The sequence below is a fragment of the Mirounga angustirostris genome, unplaced genomic scaffold (assembly GCF_029215605.1).
Source record: "Mirounga angustirostris isolate CCGP_5_RB_7025 unplaced genomic scaffold, mMirAng1.0.hap1 SCAF_15, whole genome shotgun sequence".
NCBI lineage: Eukaryota > Metazoa > Chordata > Mammalia > Carnivora > Phocidae > Mirounga > Mirounga angustirostris.
Window position 1 is genome coordinate 10,857,310 of NW_026991723.1, and position 21,320 is coordinate 10,878,629.

Genomic DNA, 21,320 nt, shown 5'->3' on the forward strand with positions numbered 1-21,320 from the left:
AGCAATACAATAATAGTAGAAGACTTTAGTACTCCATTTACATTAATGGATAGGTTACCTAGACAGAAAACCAATAAGAAAATGGTCAGCCTTAAACAACATATGAGACCAGATGGACTTAATAGGTATACAGTTAACCCTTGAACAGCATGGGTTTGACTGTGTGGGTCCACTTACATGCAGATTTTTTTACAGTATAATACTATAAATGGGGGTGCCTGGGTGGCTCAGTTGTTAAGTGTCTGCCTTCGGCTCGGGTCATGATCCCAGGGTTCTGGGATCGAGCCCCGCATCGGGCTCCCTGCTCAGTGGGAAGCCTGCTTCTCCCTCTCCCACTCCCCCTGCTTATGTTCTCTCGCGCTGTCTCTCTCTGTCAAATAAATAAGTAAAATCTTTAAATAAAAATAAATACTATAAATGTATTTTCTGTTCCTTACAATTTTCTGAATAACATTTTTTTTTCTAGTTTATTGTAAGAATACGATGTATAATACAACCTACAAAATATGTTAATCGACTGTTTATATTATCAGTATGGCTCCTGGTCAGCAGTAAGCTATTAGTAGTTAAGTTTTTAGGGAATCAGAAGTTATATGTGGGGGTCCCTGGGTGGCTCAGTCTGTTAAGCATCTGCCTTCGGCTCAGGTCATGATCCCAGGGTCCTGGGATCAAGCCCCACATAGGCTCTCTGCTCAGCGGGAAGCCTGCTTCTCCCTCTCCCGCTCCCCCTGCTTGTGTGAGCGTGCACGCTCTCTCTCTCTCAAATAATCTTTTTTTAAAAAAGTTATATGTGGATTTTTGAGTGTATGGAAGGTCAGTGCCCCAACTCCTGCATTGTTCAAGGGTTAATTGTATACAAAGCATCCAAAAGCAGCAGAATACACATTCTTCTCTACATATGGAATGTTCTCAGAATAGGTCACATATTAGACTACAAAACAAGTCTCAGTACATTTAAGAAGATTGAAATCATGTCAGATATCTTCTTTAATGATATGGTATAAAACAGTCAATTACAGAAAGAAAACTGGACAAATCATAAATATGTGGAAATTAAATAACATGCAACTGTTATAATCTGGGTCAATGAAGAAATCAGAGGAGAAATAAAAAATAACTTGACACAAATGAAAATGGAAATAGAACAGTCCAAAATCTACAGGATGCAGCAAAAGCAGTTCTAAGAGCAAGGTTCATAAAAAGATAGCTCTAGAGGAACTAGAGAAAGGAACTAGAAACTAAAGGAACTAAAAAAAGAACAGATAAATCCCATAGTTAGTAGAAGGAAAGAAATAATAAAGATTCAGAGCAGAAATAAATAAAAAACTAAAAAAAAAAAACAATAGAAAAGATCAATGAAAGTAAGAGCTGGTTATTTGAAAAAGAAAATCAGAAATGAAAGAGAAGTTAACATACCACAGAAATCAAGGATCAAAAGAGACTACTATGAATGAAATGGGTTAATTCCTAGTAACATACAATCTCTCAAGACTTCCAGTCTTCCATGAAGAAATAGAAAACCTGAATAGATGCATTATTAGTAAGGAGATTGAATCTGTAATAAAAAACCACCCAGCAAACAAGTCCAGGATTAGGTGCCTTCATGGGGAATTCTACCAAACATAGAAAAAAGATGTAATATCTATTCTTCTCAAACTCTTCCAAAATATTAAAAGAGGTGGAAAAGCTTCCAAACTCATTTTATAAGACCAACATTACCCTGATACCAAAACCAGAGAAGGACACCACCAAAAAAAAAAAAAAAGAAAATTAACAGGCTTATATCCCTGATGAACATAGATGTAAAATTCCTCAACAAAATATTAGCAAACTGAATTCGACAATATTAAAAGGATCATACACCATGATCAATGGAATTTATTCCAGGAATGCAAGGATGGTTTAACATCTGCAAATCAGTGTGATACACCACATAACAAAATGAAGGGTAGCAGTCATGTGATTGCCTCAATAAATGGAGAAAAAGCCTTTGATAAATTCCAGCGTCCATTTATGATAAAAACTCTTAAAGTGGGTATAGAGGGAATACTTAAGTATAATAAAGGCCATACATGACAAACTCATACTCAATGGTGTAAAGCTGAAAGCTTTTCCTCTAAGATCAGGAACAAAATAAGGATGCCCACTCTTGCCTGTTTTATCCAAGGAAGTCTTACCCACAGCAATAACACAAGAAAAAGCTAAAAGCATCCAAATTGGAAAGGAAGAAATCAATCTATCACTATTTCCAGATGACATGATACTATATGTAGAAAACCCTAAAGACTCCACCAAAAAACAGTAAATGAACTCAGTCATGTTGCTGTATACAAAATCGGTGTACACTTACCTGTTGTGTTTCTAGACACAAATAATGAACTGTCAGAGAAATTAAGGAAACAATCCTTGCAAAAAGCCTAACAAAACAATTTGCATCAAAATGAATAAAATGCCTAGGAATCAATCTAACCAAGGAGGTGAAAGACCTGTAGATTGAAAACTAGGACATTGATGAAAGAAATTAAGTCAGAACTAAATGGAAAGTTATTCCATGCTCATGTTTGGAAGAACTAATACTGTTAAAATGTCCATACTACCCAAAGCAATATACATATTCATTGCAAACTCAGAATTTTATTTATTTGTATTTTTAAAAATTTTTTAAAAGATTTATTTGACAGCGAGCATGCGCACAAGTAGGGGGAGCAGCAGAGGGAGAGGGAGAAGCAGACTCCTCGCTGAGCAGGGAGCCTGACACGGGGCTCAATCCCAGGACCCTGGGATCATGACCCAAAGGGAAGGCAGACGCTCAACTTACTGAGCCACCCAAGTGCCCCTCTATCAGAATTTTAATGCCATTTTTCACAAAACTAGGACAATTTTTTTTAAAAGATTTTTTTAAAGTAATCTCTACACCCAACATGGGGCTTGAATGCACAACTCTGAGTTCAAGAGTCACATGCTCGACTGACTGAGGCAGCCAGGTGCCCCAGAACAAATAATTAATTCTAAGGTTTATGTGGTATCACAGAAGACCCTGAATAGCCAAAGCAGTCTTTTTTTTTTAATTTTAAGATTTTATTTATTTGACAAGAGCACAAGCAAGGGCGGCGGGGGGTGAGGGGGGCGGCAGGCAGATGGGGAGGGAGAAGCAGGCTCCCTGCTGAGCAGAGAGCCCGATGTGGGGCTCAATCCCTGGACCCTGGGATAAATAAATAAAAAACTAAAGCCTGAGCCGAAGGCAGATGCTTACTGCTTGAGCCACTCAGGCCCCCCATAGCCAAAGCAGTCTTGAGAAAGAAGAGCAAATGGGAGATGTCACTGTCCCAGACTTCAAACTGTACTACAAAGCTGTAGTATGAAAACAATATGGTATTGGCATAAAAAAGACAGAAATCAATGAAACAGAATAGAGAACCCAGACATAAACCCAGGCTTTTCTAGCCAATTAATCTATGGCAAAGGAGGCAAGAATATACAATGAAGAAAAGATGGTCCCTTCAAATAAATGGTGATGGGAAAACTGGACCAGCTACATGAAAAGAATGAAACTAGGCTACTATGTTACACAATATACAAAAGTTAGCTCATAATGGATGAAAGATTTGAATGTAAAACCTGAAACCATAAAATGCCTAGAAGAAAACAGGTAGTTTGCTCCTTGACATCAGTCTTGGTTGAATTTTTGGATCTGACTCCAAAAGCAAAGGCAACAAAAGCTAAAATCAGCAAGTGGGACTATATCAAACTAAAAGGCATCTGCACAGCAAAGGAAGCAATCAATAAAATGAAAAGGCAATCTACTGACTGGGAGAAAATATTTGCAAATCAGGTGTCTGATAAGGGGTTAATATCCAAAATGTGTAAAGAACTCAGGTGCAAAAAAACAATTTGAAAAGAGAGCAGAGGATCTTAAATAGACATGTTTCCAAAGAACATATACAGGTGGCCCACAGGCACATGAAAAGATGCTCAACTTCACTAATTATCAGGGAAATGCAAATCAAAACCACAACGTGATACCACCTCACACCTATTAGAGTCAAATTGACAAGAAATAAGTGTTGGCAAGGATGCGGAGAAAAGGGAACCCTCATACACTGGTGGTGGGAATGCAAATTGGTGCAGCCACTGTGGAAAACAGTATGGTGGCTCCTCAAAACATTAAAAATAGAGCTTTCATGTGATCAGCTATTTAACTTTTGGGTATTTTTCTGAAGAAAATGAAAACACTAATTTGAAAAGATATGTGCACCCCTATGTTCATTGCAGCATTATTTACAGTAGCCAAGCTAGGATTCCTTCAGCCAAGCGTCTGTCGATGGATAAATGGATAAAGATGATATGCTATATATATACAACAGACCTGCCTTTTGCAACAATGGGGATGGGCCTTGAGGGTATTATGCTCTGGGAAATAAGTTAGATTTCATTGATCTGTGAAACCTAAGAAACAAAACAAAACTCAGATACGGGGAACAGATTGATGGTTATCAGGGGGAAAGGGGTTTAAAGGGTTGAAATGAATGAAGGGGGTCACTTGTATGGTGTTGGATGGTAACTAGATTTACTGTGGTGATCTCTTTGTAATGTATACAAATACTGAATCATTACGCCATACACCTGAAACTAATACAAGGTCACATACCATTTTACCTCAATTAAAATTTGTATATTCTATATGTAAACCACACATATATATGTAAGCCAACACATATTAGATACTCCACAAATCAACTATTGATATCATTAAAATTAATTAATAAATTCCTCAAAAGGTGGGCAGAAGCAAAAAAAAAATACTATGTAATTGAAATAGAACTTGAAAGAAATGAAGGAATCCTGAATATCAGAAAAATGCCTTTTCACTGGAAGGGATATGAGTTCAGGGGGGAAAAAAGGTTATAAAGAACATAAACAAATGGGACGAGTTAGTTTTTGAACTATATGTATCAGTTCAGAGTTATTTCTTGACTGCCGGACATAAAGGAGTAGGAAATGAACACTTCTACTTAGTCCCATCTCCTGGTTTTGATTGATTTATCCTGTGCTGTGTTAAGATTCCTAACATCTACATTCTCTCATACTTGTTTGGTTCTATCTTAAACAATTTTAGTCCTCATTACCTCAGTACTGTGGCTTCTCCATTCCTGAGTTGATGAATCTCTTTATTGACTGAATTTCATGGTCAGGTAATCCTTTCAAGCTATAGATGCTGTGTTCCTTTGCATTTTTTTTTTTTTTTTTTTTAATATTTACTTATTTGAGTGAGAGAGAGAGTCGGGAGCAGGGGCTAAGGGAGAGGGAAAGAAAAGTCCCAAGAGGACTCCGTGCTGATCGCAGAGCCCCACAGAGGGCTCAATCTCATGACCCTGAGATCATGACCTGAGCTGAAACCAAGAGTCAGACGCTCAACTGCCTGAACCACCCAGGCGCCCCTCCTTCCTTAAGTTCTTACATACTTGCTTGAGAGTGCTTGTCTTTTGTTTTTATACCTGAAGGATTATTTTACTGGGTATAAAATTTCCAGATCACGATTTCCTTCCCTCAGAACTTAACAAATATTGCTTCTTGATCTCTTAGTATTTTTTGATTGCCTGGATTTCCTTTTTTTATCATCAAGATTTGTGAGCGATATATTTTTTGAGTTTTAATGCTGTTGTTTCCTTTAATGTTTTGAGTCTGTCCACCTGGTGTTTTCATTGTTGAAAAACAACTTGGCAGGAGGTAATATCCTCAGGAACACTTTCATTAGAACTTTGTGGTCATTATTTTATTATATTGGGGCAATGAATGTTAGTGTAGAAAAGTCTAATTTTTTTCTGCCTCCTTGAAAGTGACTTGCTTTCTCATCCAAACTGCCTGACAATTTTTTCCTTTATTTTTGAAGGTCAGTAATGTAACCAGGGTACGTCTACATGTCATTCATAATCCTTTTTCCTTGGATTACAGTATAATCTGTAATCTGTAGGTTTATTTCTTCATTTAGGAGCATTTACCTTATTACCATGAAGATTTTTTTGTCCAATTATTGGGTCCTCCACTTGATGACACCAATTTTCCTTATATTGAATTTTCTTATGTTCTCCATATGTTTTATCTTCTAATTGTTTTGTCTTTTGCTTCTGCATTTACTTCAGTCATCTTACGTGTTCCTTTCTGTCAGTAATTCTGTTTCCAACGGTATCTGTTCTGTTCCATGATGTTTTAAAAGAATTCGTTAAGTAATGATATGTTTATTGGTTGTATGTTTATTTCTTTACACAAACTTCCATTTCATATTATTCTGCTTTATCTTGCCTTTTAGAGTTTGTTTTTAATTGATTTTGTTGTTTTTAAGTTCCTTATCATGAATAGGCCTTTGAGAATTTTCTTTGGCTTCTTGGGTTATGTTTCCTTCCAAAATGGGTTCTTTGCCATTTATATGCCTTATTCATTTCTTCAGTTTTTTTCTTGCCTTTATCTTCTTTTTTGTTTCTTCTAAGCTGTGATATATGTGCATTGTTTTTTTTCCTATTTATTTATTTATTCATTTAATGTAAAATGTATTATTTGTTTCAGGGGTACAGGTGTGTGATTCATCAGTCTTACACAATTCACAGCGCTACCATAGCACATACCCTCCCCAGTGTCCATCACCCAGCCACCCCATCCCTTCCACCCCACTCCACTTCTGCAACCCTCAGTTTGTCTCTTACAGTTTGTCTCCCTCTCTGGTTTCATCTTGTTTCATTTTTCCTTCCCTTCCCCTATGATCCTTGGTCTTATTTCTCAAATTCCTCATATCTGTGAGATCATATGATAATTGTCTTTCTCTGATTGACTTATTTCACTTGGCATAATACCCTCTAGTTCTATGCATGTCATTGCAAATGGCAAGATTTCATTTTTTGATGGCTGCATAATATTCCATTGTGTGTGTGTGTGTGTGTATACACACACACACACACCACATCTTCTTTATCCATTCATCTGTTGATGGACATCTAGGCTCTTTCATAGTTTGGCCATTGTGGATATTGCTGTTATAAACATTGGGGTGCACGTGCCCCTTCGGATCACTACATTTGTGTCTTTGGGGTAAATACCCAGTAGTGCAATTGCTGGGTCGTAGGGTAGCTCTATTTTCAACTTTTGAGGAACCTCCATACTGTTTTCCAGAGTGGCTGCACCAGCTTGCATTCCCACCAACAGCGTAGGAGGGTTCCCTTATCTCCGCATCCTCGCCAACATCTGTTGTTTCCTGACTTGTTAATTTTAGCCATTCTGACTGGTGTGAGGTGGTATCTCATTGAGGTTTTTTTTTTTAAGAGATTTTATTTATTTTTCCACAGAGAGAGAGAGACAGCGAGAGAGGGAACACAAGTAGGGGGAGTGGGAGAGGGAGAAGCAGGCTTCCCGCTGAGCAGGGAGCCCGATGTGGGGCTCGATCCCAGGACCCTGGGATCATGACCTGAGCTGAAGGCAGACGCTTAAATGACTGAGCCACCCAGGCGACCTCACTGAGGTTTTGATTTGTATTTCCCTGATGCCGAGTGATGTTGAGCACTTTTTCATGTGTCTGTTGGCCATTTGGATGTCTTCTTTGCAGAAATGTCTGTTCATGTCTTCTGCCCGTTTCTTGATTGGATTAGTTGTTCTTTGGGTGTTGAGTTTGATAAGTTCTTTTTTTTTTTTTTTTAATTTTATTTATTTATTTGACAGAGGAGACCCAGCAGGAGAGGGAACACAAGCAAGGGGAGTGGGAGAGGGAGAAGCAGGCTTCCCACCGAGCAGGGAGCCCGATGCGGGGCTCGATCCCAGGACCTTGGGATCATAACCTGAGCCGAACGAAGGCAGACACTTAACGACTGAGCCACCCAGGTGCCCCAAGTTTGATAAGTTCTTTATAGATTTTGGATACTAACCCTTTTATCTGATAAGATATTTGCAAATATCTTCTCCCATTCTGTCGGTTATCTTTTGGTTTTGTCTGTTTCCTTTGCTGTGCAAAAGCTTTTTATCTTGATGAAGTCCCAATAGTTCATTTTTGCCCTTGCTTCCCTTGCCTTTGGCGATGTTTCTAGGAAGAAGTTGCTTCGGCTGAGGTCGAAGAGGTTGCTGCCTGTGTTCTCAAGGATTTTGATGGATTCCTGTCTCACTTTTAGGTCTTTGATCCATTTTGCGTCTATTTTTGTGTGCAGTGTAAGGAAATGGTCCAGTTTCATTCTTCTGTATGTGGCTGTCCAATTTTCCCAACACCATTTGTTGAAGAGACTGTCTTTCCACTGGACATTCTTTCCTGCTTTGTCAAAGATTAGTTGACCATAGAGTTGAGGGTCCATTTCTGGGCTCTTTATTCTGTTCCATTGATCTGTGTGTGTTTTTTGTGCCAGTACCATACTATTTTGATGATTACAGCTTTGTAATAGAACTTGAAGTCTGGAATTGTGATGCCGCCAGCTTTGCTTTTCTTTTTCAACATTCCTCTGGCTATTCAGGGTCTTTTCCGGTTCCATACAAATTTTAGGATATGTTCCATTTCTTTGAAAAAACATGTGCATTGTTTTTTCAGCATGTTGGTGATTGATGTAGAGAACATCAGTCTACTTACATATGGTGTTGATGGATTATTTTTAATATCTTATCTATCTTAACCTAAACTTGTTTTTCTCCTGGACCTCAATTTGAATGCTGGGTCTTGCTGAGAGCAGGGAAGGGGAAGCAAAGGAAAAGGGGTGACTGAGAGCCAGATGGGCAATATGACTTTTAGGTTTTGTTCTCTTAAAGTACCCAGTGTTCCCCTCCTGAATTTCCTCCAACTACTCATGAAAATATATTAATACCTTGTGCAGGTACATCCTTAAGCTTCAGACCTTTTAGTTCATTTTGCTCTGAGCCCTAGAAAGTGACCCCCTCCTCCAAAAATGTGGAAATGGTTAGAAACTTTTACCCTTGGTTGACTTTTCCCTGTATTACTTATTCTTTGCTCAGTTCCCCTTCTTGCCATTTTGAAAGCTGTTTCTGATAAGTATTTGGATTTTGTAAACTTTTCCCCCGCAACCACTTATTAGGGTAGAAATAAGAATTATCAGAAGTCACATAGGACTTTCTGTTTCTTATTTAGAGTATCACTCTTCAAAATTTGTTGCAGGAGGTTGTATATTGGGTTGTTGCTAATAAAACTTGGCTTTTAAAATTTTATTTAAATGTTTGTTGTAATCGGTTTTGAATAAGGGAGGTTCTGTAATTTAGGTCAGGGTTTCTTAACCTTGGCACAACTGATATTTTGGGTTGGATAGTTCTTTTTTGTAGGGGATTGTCTTGTGAATTGTGGGATGTTTTTGTTTTTTAAATTTTTTTTAAGATTTTATTTATTTATTCATGAGAGACAGAGAGAGAGAGAGAGAGGCAGAGGGAGAAGCAGGCTCCCAAGGAGCAGGGAGCCCCATGTGGGACTTGATCCCAGGACCCTGGGATCACGACCTGAGCCGAAGGCAGACGCTTAACCATCTGAGCCACCCAGGCGCCCTGTTTTATTGTTTTTTGCCTTGTGGGATGTTTAACAGCATCCCTGGCTTCTACCCACTAAATGCCAGTAGCATTCCCCTAGTTGAGACAATTAAAAATATCTTTAGACTTTGCCAAATATTCCCTGGGGAGAAAAATCACCCTGGGTTTGGAACTATTGATTAACTTAATCTCTCATCTTACTCCTCTTGCTAAACACCTGCATCTAAATTTTAAATAGTTTTCTTAAGTAGCCTGGTAAGTATTACCAAAGATACACATCAGATTTAGAAAAAAAAGCTCTAATATATTCTTGCAATTCAACTTAATACTACATGAATGTTAACTGTATAGGACTTAGAAGCTATCTGAATAGTAATCCATGAATTAAAAAAAAAGGTTTATGAACAATGTGGAATTTTACTGAGTGAAAAAAATTAAGACTTTTTTAAATGACTTATTGTTAGGGGTAATGATACTCACAGTAGATTTACTTTTTTCTCCCTCATTAATTAAAATCATGGTTTAGCCAAGTAAGTGAAGAAAATTCTTATTGGCAATTCAGTTGTTTACCGTTTAGGAGACTGGCACTCTCCAGTTCTAAGCTAAATAATTGTCATGGTAAAGTAATTTCCTTGAAAAGAACAGGCATTGATTCGCCCCTGTTACTCACAAATCCTATTTCAGTCAAATTGGAAAACTATTAAGCTTTGGGGAAAAAATCAATAGGTATCAGGAAACCATTAGATCTTGTGGCCCTTGCTATATCTTGCATGAGTAATCACTGTAGACAGCTGACAGGTATTTCGCTGTTGACACAGTGATGCTGGGGGGCCACATCTCCTCAGTGTAAGTGGACAGCTTCAGACACGGGGATGAGTTCAGTTATCCTTGTTTTTCCCCAGTACTCATTCTTTTGGACAGCCCTGTCACTAACTGGACCTGTGATGCTTTGAAAAATCAAATACTTCTTTTACGGCCGGTTTTCTTTTTCTTGTGTAATAGCAAACTGATCAGGGCGTGTGCTTTGCTACTGAACCAGTGTCTGTCAAAAACAAGTTTTAATTTCTTACTTAGAAGTTTTTTCCTCAGATCCAAACTTTATATCCGTATTAAACAAATAGTATAAGGTTTTACTAGTAATGCTCTTATAGAGTGTATAATTTTGCCTTCTGTTCTTTTCCTTCTATAAAACTTACAGGTTTTTCTCTTTTTCAGTCAAGTGGCTTCCGAATTATCTATATTGTGTTTTGCTTCCCCTTAGAGAGAGAATTCATTATTTGTTAACTGCATGATTATTAAATTTGGAAGAGAAAACATAAAAATAAGTCCCGTGTGCACATATCCATAGTGCCCAAATTATTTGGTAGTATCTATTGGCAGATTACTATGGCATTGATAGAAGCTTGGTGTTGGGTTTGTATGTGATAAGAGCTGATCTGTTTTTCTTTTTCTTTCTTTCTTTTTTTTGTGGGGGGGGGCAGAAAAGGGAGAGGGGAAGAAATGAGTATAAATAGTAAAAGATTCTGTCATTGTAATTCCCATAAAGAAGTTTGGAAAGCCATACATAATTTGTGTATGTGTTCGCCTGCTAATTCTTTTAGGACACATTAAAACAGCCTGGGTAGAATAGTGTTTCTCAGTTTGAATAAATATTTTTATTTGATCAATATTGTACATATTTTTCAGGTGCTGTAGCTTCTATGTTTTGGGTTGATGCTGAATTAGGGGTTGATATTTATCTTGATGGTAAGTTAAAAAGCAAATATTCTTTTGTTTTCAAGGAAAATGTTATGGTTAAGATTTTTTTTTCCCCGCTCACATTATAATTTTAATCTTTTTAAACTTGTTTAGTTTGATGATGAAGTAAGATTCCAAAGCCCCAGAGAGTGGTAGAACTAGATGTCGGGTCTTAATGTCAGCTCCCAATTTAGTCCTTCCACTAAGGTTTTCCTTTTAAAATGCTATGTCAGTTTCTTACATCCTCTATTTGATTTATGTACTTAGTATGTTAGAGAGTTTTTTATTTTATTTAAAATATACAGTATGAGGGGCGCCTGGGTGGCTCAGTTGGTTAATCGGCTGCCTTCGGCTCGGGTCGTGATCCCGGGGTCCTGGGATCGAGTCCCGCATCGGGCTCCCTGCTCCGCGGGCGGCCTGCTTCTCCCTCTCCCTCTGCCTGCCTCTCTGCCTACTTGTGCTCTCTATCTCTCCGTCAAATAAATAAACAAAATCTTAAAAAAAATAAAAATAAAATGAAAATAAAATATACAGTATGAGGATCATATTTCTGCTTTCATTTTCCCTTGAAGATAAGAATTAAGCAAAGCCCCCACTCCTTACTTTTTTTGCCATAACACTTTTGGGCAATTGTATTCATAGACTTCATTTAAGACATATAGAAACTTTATGAATGAAGTAACTATGCCCCTCCCACCCTTTACCTTTCTTTAAACCAGGTCTTCCACAGACTCAAGAGTGAAATTTAAGACTGTGCCCAGTCATTTGGCTCTAGTATATGTAGCATGGAGCTGGTTGAATTCCCTAGGTATCATCAGACTCATTCTGCTGTTATCATTTGAAAAAATTATTTGGCATATAAATTCAGAGATTGACAAACTGACCATTTGGAAACTTAGGTACATGTTACGGAAAATACTTGTGTGAGTTAGATTTGGTGCAAATTATTAGGAATAAGATATCTTAAGACATCTCAGATTTGTTAAGCAGTAATTTAAATGTTAAGAAAAGTCTTGATTTTGATAATGTGAATATATAAACTGGAAATAACCTGTCTTGTGTAATTTATCACATTCCAGTTTATATTACGGAATTTGTCTCATCATATTTTGGATTTAAAGCTTTTTAAAGGCCAGAAAAATCTTATTTTCTTATTTACTTCTTTATTTAATTTAAAAAATTATTTTATAACCTCCCTAATGGGTTAAAATGGTGCTAAGGCACTCAGTACACATTTAAAATGTGTCTGCTTGTTCGTGGAATTGAATTAAATTGCAGCTTTGGCAAGAGAAAAAAACAATATTTTATTGAGTAACATTTGTGAACTGAAATAGGTTAGTTGTGATTTTCATTCTCAAGCATAGAGGTGATTAAAAGATATATTCCTTTGTAGGTATCATAACTGTTGTGGATTCAAAATATGGACTAAAAGTAAGTTGAAAGATTGCTGTGAGTTGCTAATTATTTGTTAAAAGCTGGGTTTGTGGGGATTGATTATAATTTTTTTTCTGCAGTTTTGTTTGAATATTTTAACAAGTTTTTTTTTAAACTATTGTGAACAATAGATGAAATTTGTGTGTCTTTTAATTATTGTGTTTTAAAATTAAGTATTTTCTGTTACTCTGTCTTGATATGGTAGTTGGAAGTGTAATATTTTGTAATGATGATATTACAGGATAAAGTTTGGGTATGTGTAACTCCTTACTGGGACTCAACCCCATTGTTGATGAGTTTTTCTATTTGATAGAAGAAATTGAGCTTGAGAAAGCATATGAGAACCTTTTTCTCTTGTTAAACTGCTACCAGACACAAACTGGAGAAATAATTGTGTTAAAAAAGAATCGCTTTACCTTATTTTGAGAAATCAGGGTTTATACATAAGTGTAGTGAGGAGAAACTCTCCTTTAAATGGTATCCTCCTGTGAATGTTTTCATAACTACCAAGTTCTTCAAATGCATTTAAATGGACTTCAATTCATAAAATGCACTTAGTAAGATTTTTAAAAACCTGTTGTTGCATAAAATAAAACAATATTTCTCACTTTCCAAGTGAAATACTACTAAAGGGAAAAGAGAATGAAATTATCCTCCGTCTCCCGGTCCCACTCTGGGATGTGGATAGCCCCCTCAGTGATCATTTCTTAGAAGTTTAAATTTAATATTTAAAAATGCACGTCCATTTTGTATTCTACTCCACAATATATCTCAATTTGTTAATTTGAAAAAGTGTTACTTCCGGGGCACCTTGCTGGTTCAGTTGGTGGAGCATGCTTGTTAAGTGGTTACCACTATCCCTTCACTGGCCCTTTGTCTCCCTCAGGAATAGAGCTGCCTAATTTGAGATGTTTGGAAAATAATTTCTCTGTAGATTTAGAGTCCAAATTTATTAGTCATCTTAAGAATCAAAGAAAGATTCCAGATACTACAATTTTGCTCAGAAAAATTCCGACTGTTCTGAAATCATGATATTTCTAACAAAATATTTATGGAGGAAGCAAAATAAATTCTTCATTCTGAATGTTTATTATAGGCATGTCTGAATTCATCTCTTACATACATTTATTACCAAATTTGGGATACCTACAGAAGAGATAGCAGTTAAGATATTTTATTTGTCTTCTTGATAGACTTAAGATATCATACCCAGAGTTAAACTCTTTATGTATTTATGATTACAGGAATAATTTTATATGTATATTTAGATTTGCAGAGAAGTTAAATAGAATCTATTATCAGTGTAATTGAGGCCAAATAAACAAAGCAACATTCTGAATAATGCAAACACAGTAAACGTTTAACCTCCTGCCACCTTGATAAAACCTCTTAAATTATTAAATCAATATACCTACACAAAACTGACATACTGTCAGGATAATGGAAACTTTAGATTTTTTAAGTCAGATGCCAGATAAATAACTTTTCCTTTATATAAAGAATTTGCCCGCTTGTCCAATTCCTCTGGTTGCAAAGCTTGACCCCAGTAGCTGCTTGTGATTCGGAGAATTCTGAGGCAGTGCAAGTAATGACACTTGGATAATGGGCAGCAATTTAAGGGTGTCATGCTTCAAGGAGCCAGCCCATCCCAAGGAAGGCTGAGAAATGGTACCCTGTGGCCAGGCAGCCAGATTGAAACTGAAGTGGTAATTGATATCATGGGCTGTCACTCTAATGGGATTGTCACCCATTGATCTGAAATATTCATTTTTTAATCACGGGCAAAGAATTGGACAACTTCAGATGACAGCTCTCTATTCTCAGGACTTGACACCCAGGCTGCCAACATTGTTCTTTTCAGTTCTACAAACGTGACAGCATTTAATGCAATAGAATCAATGGATGAAGTTACACAGGAAAGGTCAAGTGAGAGGTTTCTTTTTGGCTCTTCTGTTATATTGCACTAGCTGTTGAAACAATTCAGTCAGAAAACAGTTTGGCTTGGAAAAGACTGGAAAAATAAATAGACTGACATTATGCAATAATCGTTTTCTAACAGCTGAAATAGCGTCAGATCTATAACCAGTCCGTTGAGAGGAGAGAGCTGCTGCTCTTTTTAAATGTCGTCTGACATCTTTGACACTAGATTTCTTCCATTTTGGTCAACAGCAGTGTTTTCCCCCTATCTTGCTCTCTTCTTTTTGGTCCAGCTTGTTTCTGTTTCTGCAGAAGAGGACACCCGCTAGCCCTTATTGAAGTCGGGTCTACGGTGGTGTTATTTCAAAGGGTTTCTTTCTTTCTTACTGTGTGCTGAGTTGGAGGTTGAACCTTGACTTTTGGGAAGTGTTGGGTTAATTAGTACCAAAACCATTTTTGTCTTTTTTAATATATAAGCAAAAGCCATAGTCTCTCAGCAGACATGAGGAATCCTATGGGCATATCTATACATTCACACACACACACGCACACACACACACACACACACTCTAAAATTTTTGAAAAAGAATTTGCAGATGTTTTCCTTCCTTGCCTGTGTAGGTAGCATAGAATATAAAAATTGCCATTTTTTTAACTTTATAAATGGAATTTATCCGACTGAGTAACCAATATTGGAGAATGTCCCTTTGAATAAAAGACACTGGTTTTAGTCTTTTTGCAAAGTTTGACTTGGGGAGGAAGGAAGTTGCATGAGAAAAATAAATATTGGGCTGATACCCAGAGAAAATAAATGTTAGTGTGCATTTATTATTTCTTTATGTTTATATGGCCTTCAAAAATGCATAGAACAGGGCTTTTATCTCTTTTTCTATAATTATATGTGATTATTACATGCCTTATCCATAATAGAATTGTACATATTGGCCCATTTTTATTTTGGGGATTTTAACGTGTTTTTATATTTGGTACTTCTTGATTGCCTGAAGGTAGTAAAATGTTGGTTTTTCCCAGTTAGCTTTGAGTGTAGATTTCTAATCTTCTGGAGAAGTAAATGTGTTAAAAACGTGGGTTACTTTGTAAAACTACTGTTCCATTTAGATATGGAAATTCAAAAATAAAATATCTAATTTTCCTGCCATATCTTTTTTTATACCCCACCAACTCACAGCCACATAGCTCCAAATTCATATGTAAATAAAGCTTCCAAAAGGTCAACAATACAGTATTTTGAAAAATTTTTCAAATCCTGGAATATTCCAGGATCTTTCAGAAACAGGTACCTTGTTAAAAATACATCTTTATTAAATAGGTATACTGCTGAAGAGAAGGGGATTTGTTGCTGCACATTGTATAGAATATTTCAAATAACAACATCTACTTATCTTTGTCAACAAATAGGGGTGTTAACTAGAATTCATTCAATAAATATTTTTTGAGCCTGGTGCCAGGTACTATTTCCAGGATGGTAACAGCCTTGTTCTCTACAGGACATAATAATAGGATTTGCAGTAGCCTCAGGCCAAGAATAATTAGCAAAAATAGTAAACTTTGTCTTTTGGCAAGGAACAGTTTTTGATACACTAATAATAATAATATAGTAATTTTGAATGTAATTTTTAGGTAGTCTCTCTGAGTATACTCTTGCGTGATTGTTAATATTTATGTAACATCTGTATCGAAGATTGAGTCTGTGTGACATAAAAAGCTTTCATTCATAAGTTTTTAAAATTATGATCATTTTACTTCTATAGCACGTTTTCAATTTTTGAAAAATACCCCTATAAAAGAGTATCCTGTGACAGTGACAGTATTAAATTTAGTTTCTTCCTTTATAAAATGAGAATAACCATTCCCTCTAATTCTTAGGAAGGCTAAATGAGATAATGTATGTAAAATGATTTAAGAATTTGTGAAGTTTGATTTCAAATACAAAGAATATTAATATAATCAAATTGCCTCTAACCTCAGTAGGCAGCTTTTTCTTGTGACAGGGAGCATCTATTAAAGGTTAAAGTAATGAAGTGGAATGTTTTGCAGAGACAAACCTTTCGGCATTGATGCCTTTAGGGATTTAAACAGAATTATGGAAAAATAATAACTGCTTCCAGAGAGATGACAGCTACCTTGTGGGCCCCAATATCAGTGTCACAATATTTTTTTGGAGCTAGCTTGACTCTGGAGAGGTCAGCAAAGGAAATAGTTGCACTGAGGGGCCAGGTCACTCAAGTGTGGGTTTCTCTAAATGGTCAACTGCTTTTAGGCTAGAATTGGGGCTGTGGCCTTCCCACAGCTTGTTTTAAGGGAATAGAAAGGGCTCAGCACTGAGTCCATATTGTGTGTGATGATGCTGGGGTGGGAGGTGGGGTCTGGGACTGGAATGGATGGAAGTGTATTAGATTTAAGAAAGTCTATTTTGGTGGTTATCTCTTTTATATATAAGTAATAATGAATATTTAGAACAAAAACTTTTTTGTGAAAAAGGAAAAGGCCTGTAATTTGAACTGTAATGCCCTTTGTTTTTATTGACATTATTTATATCTGGAGGGTTTTCCTTTTAAGGAAAAGGAGATGTCAGGGGGACAGTATTTAAGTCCTGCCCCCTCCCCCAAACACCCCCAATAGATTCACTATAGGAAAACAATTACAAATGGGGAATAAAATGCTTTCAGTTAGAAAAATTAGTTCTGCATTTGTGTGTTCAGTAATAGAACTTGTTGAAATGTATATTAGAAGCAAGAAAGGAGTCTCCAAAGTAAAATTCTTTGTGTTGACATTAGTGTTTGTGTTTTCCCACAGTAACTTTTTTCAAACTTTGTTTTTGTTTAGCATTTAGAAGAAGAAAAACTGGATGGCCTTATCAATGAAGCTTCTAGGTATTCATATTTAAAGTATATATTGATTACTGGCTAATTGGAAAGAGAAAATTATTATGAAAACCAAAACCAAAGTGAGAAATATAAAAACATAGTCAAGGAAAATTCGTTGTCTTTTTCCCCTGTAATTGAATTATTGCTACTTGTAGTGGTCTGATAACTAAAATTTTATTTAAAACTTTTATATATAGCATAAAATGAGTGTTGGGCACAGCAGTTCTTTGAGAGGAGCTTGGGAGCAGTGAACATTTAAAACTGGTTTTTTGTTCTTTTATGATTTCATTGGGATTCAAGAGGATTATAAAGAAAAGAGTTGGTTCACTTACTGCCTTCTTCAGCAGTAATTCATTTGATGCACGTATTCACTGTTACTCAGAACAAAAGAAATACGGAAATAATTTTAATTGGCATTTAGAAAATTTTTTTGTTTAAACACCTTTATGTTCCTAATTGGGTTGTCTTTAGACTTAGAAATGTTAAATCAGTTTGCCTACCCTAAGCAGATTCTTGCTAATGGAGGAAAAAGGCTTTGGGATATACCACAGTTGCTAAGTCTGCTGCTGGGGTTAAGGGAGAGTCTCCCTGCGATTTGCTAAGTGTGATCCAGACATAAATAATAGACTGCAAACAAGCAGTTGGCTCCCTCTCATTCTGGACTATGGTGCTCTGTGGTGCTGTAATCCTGCCTGAACACTGCATTGGGTATATAGGTATGATTCAGATTAGACTGAACTTAAACATTTTTATAATTTTTTTCCTTATTAAAATATATTTTTTATAGAAAATGTAAATAAGCCAAATAGAAAGTAGTGAAGTGTCATAAAAGCCACAATAAAGATGGGGCACCTGGGTGGCTCGTTTGGTTAAGTGACTTGATTTCGGCTCAGGTCATGTTCTCTGGGTGTGAGATCCAGCCCCGTGTCAGGCTTCTCATTCAGGAGGGAGTCTTCTTCTCTCTCACCCTGTCCCTCTATCCCTTGCCCTATTCACTCGCTCTCTCTCAGATAAATCTTAAAAAAAAAAATAAATAAATAAAAGTAAATGTAAAAGGCTTCCAATTTAAAGATAGTAACTGTTTATATTTTGAGATGTCCACATTAAATCTTTTTTTTTTTTTTTAAGATTTTGTTTATTTGACACAGAGAGACACAGTGAGAGAGAGAACACAAGCAGGGGGAGTGGGAGAGGGAGAAGCAGGCTTCCCACTGAGCAGGAAGCCCAATGTGGGGCTCAATCCCAGGATCCTGGGACCATGACTTAAGCCTAAGGCAGTCGCTTAATCAACTGAGCCACCCAGATGCCCCATCCACATTAAATCTTTATTCATAGAACGCTTACTTAAACAGAAATGGGATTATGATGTACATACTGTTGAAACTTGCTTTTTCAATAAATTATTTTTGAGAATTTGGCTTTGTCCTTTGACATAATTGGCTATATCTTCAGGTAGCATAAAACTGGAATTAGGAATAAATAGCCTAGTGATTAAAATTTCCTGAAGAATTGAAAATTTAAAGAATCCTCAGCTCTACTTCTCCTGTTAATAGAAAATAGAACTTCTGTTTATAGTAAGCTATTTTGTTATCTAGCATTCTGTCAATGGGACAGAATAGCATTCTTTAACTTGAATGTCTGTGTATCTATTTTACAGAGAAAAACCTATTTATAGTGATGAAGAAGATATTTGTTCAGGATCCTGATGTATCTTCTGAATGTGGTTTAAAAAAAACTGTTTAGTGTTAATGTTAATTTATTTATTTCTTTAAAAATTCCATGTGATAACATGGAATATTTTAGTCAGTGGACTGTCCATATTTTTACCATATTGAATATCTGAATTTTATGCATTTCTTTACAAAGAAAATTTTGAGTTGAAAATGATCCTTGATTATAAACTTTTGGGGCTTTATCTTTGTAGTTTCAGAGTAGCAAGTGAGAGCACTTAGTAAATATTTTTTGAATGAATACATATGAAATCTGAATTTATATAGTGATGGATGCAGTTTATTCTTACTGTTTGAAGAATGATAAATAGGAGTAAAATCAATTACCATATAGAGTACTATATAGTTCTTAATGCTATTTGATCTGAAGGAGATGTTTCTATTTTTAATTTCTTAACATTTCTCTTTTGACATCTGTTCTTTCTTTGCTAATTTAGGCAAGTTGCTTTGGCAGATATCATCATCATTAATAAAACTGACTTGATTTCAGAAGAGGATTTAAGCAAATTAAGAACAACCATTAGGTATGAAGTTTTAAGTGTTAACTGCCTACAAATCCAAAGTGTACTATATAAAAGGTTTTTCCTGTATTACCCTGTAGAAATTTAAGGTTCAAGGTTGACCTGCTTCAATACCATTCTGGAATCATTTATTGTTGATGCCTAATTGACGCTTATGTAAAAATAAATATATAAAATCATTCCCCATTTCTTACAGAATGTAGTTAGAATTCATAGACTGATACTCAGGGTCTTCTGACTCCATCCTCCTTTTCCTGTCTCTCTTTGACTCTTTGCCTACAGGAAGTTCTCTAACTTTACTCAGGATGACTTATTTTCCCATGGATGTGTCTTGCCATAATATCCTTTCTTTACTCTGACGTGTTCTCACTCTCACTCTGCCAATCCTTGAATTCCTTCATTGTCTCTGTTTTAATTTGCTTCCTTTTTTTTTTTTTTAAGCCATTTTATCCGTTCTGTAGAGTCGTCCCGTCACCTCCTTTTCTCCCTCGCTCCTCTGTGAAATCTCCCCTGTCTCAGGTGGTCTCCTTTCCCTGAACCCTCACTGACTTTGTCTTCCTTGACTGTCAACTAAACGTGCCTGTCTCCCAGCTTGCTTCAGTGTCTTCAGTGTCCATGGCCAAGGTTGGTCAACATATGTATGTTAGTATGAATGGTACTCAAATATATGCTACATGATCCACAGTCACTTGGACTTTTCAAATGAGATTAGGGTTCAGGGACTTTGAATTATTTTTTAAGACAATTAATAAATGCCATCTACAAAGAGACACCCAATAGCTTTTATTATTAGTCATCTTTAATGGGTGTAATCTGCTGACATCAGATTTTGATTCTGTCAGTACCAGTTCATATAGTATGTTATAAATTGAATCAATAAAGGTGTAAGGCTCATGAGAAGATTGGCTGCAGTGATGAATGATTGAAGAGGAAAGAAATGCATATTTTTCTGCACATGTAGTGCAGGTAGTGTGCTGCATAGTGCTTAAGACGCTGGACTTTAGAATCTGGTTGTTAGTCTGGTTGGGTTCTACTCCTTGGTCTGTTTCTTGCTGTGTTCTTTTTAATTCTCATCTCTAAAACAGGAAATAATGCCTACTTCATTAAGTTTGGTTTAAGTGTTCATGAGACAGTGTTGGATATTAACAGTAAAATAATGTGCAGAAAACAGATGTGCTCTGTTAGCTACTGTTACCATTATTAGAGTGTAATTTTTTTTCCTGGTTTACATAGTAATTTCAAGCTACAACGAATAAAAATAGGAAAGAAATAGAAAAATGGTTGATATTTTTGAAAAGTCTAGAAAGATGAAAGCAGTGAATGGAACTTACTTCTTTTACCCCTTTTGACTCTGGTCTCCTAAATTTTGTTGGCCAGCTTGCTCTGTACAGCAATACCAGGAAAGAATGTGGACACAGTGCGTTGATAAATTATAGACCCTTTGGATTTTGACCCTCCATTGTACATCAGACTTGCAACTGACTGGGCATTAGATTTGGGGAGTTGGAAGAAGGTGAACATATCTGAGAGGAAGTGGCCATCAGGTTATATAGTATATTCAAGTAGAAAAGATTAAGAACTTTGTGAAATGGTAGAGAGAC

The 21,320-nt window shown here is 36.3% G+C and overlaps 1 protein-coding gene across 8 annotated transcripts in view; it reads left to right on the plus strand.

Moving 5' to 3' along the window:
* ZNG1C (Zn regulated GTPase metalloprotein activator 1C) overlaps positions 1-21,320 on the plus strand; it is a 53,020-nt gene that overhangs the window by 12,913 nt on the left and 18,787 nt on the right. For 7 of the 8 annotated variants that reach the window (XR_008506694.2, XM_045882206.3, XM_045882204.2 and 4 more), the window contains 4 exons: positions 11,179-11,238; positions 12,623-12,660; positions 17,428-17,474; positions 19,636-19,722. Coding sequence is in view for 7 of the 8 variants with exons in the window: in XM_045882206.3 (XP_045738162.1) it covers positions 11,179-11,238; positions 12,623-12,660; positions 17,428-17,474; positions 19,636-19,722 (232 nt within the window). In the remaining variant the exon portion in view is untranslated. The remainder of the gene's footprint in view (positions 1-11,178; positions 11,239-12,622; positions 12,661-17,427; positions 17,475-19,635; positions 19,723-21,320) is intronic. The other variant, XM_045882205.3, reaches the window with a different exon arrangement.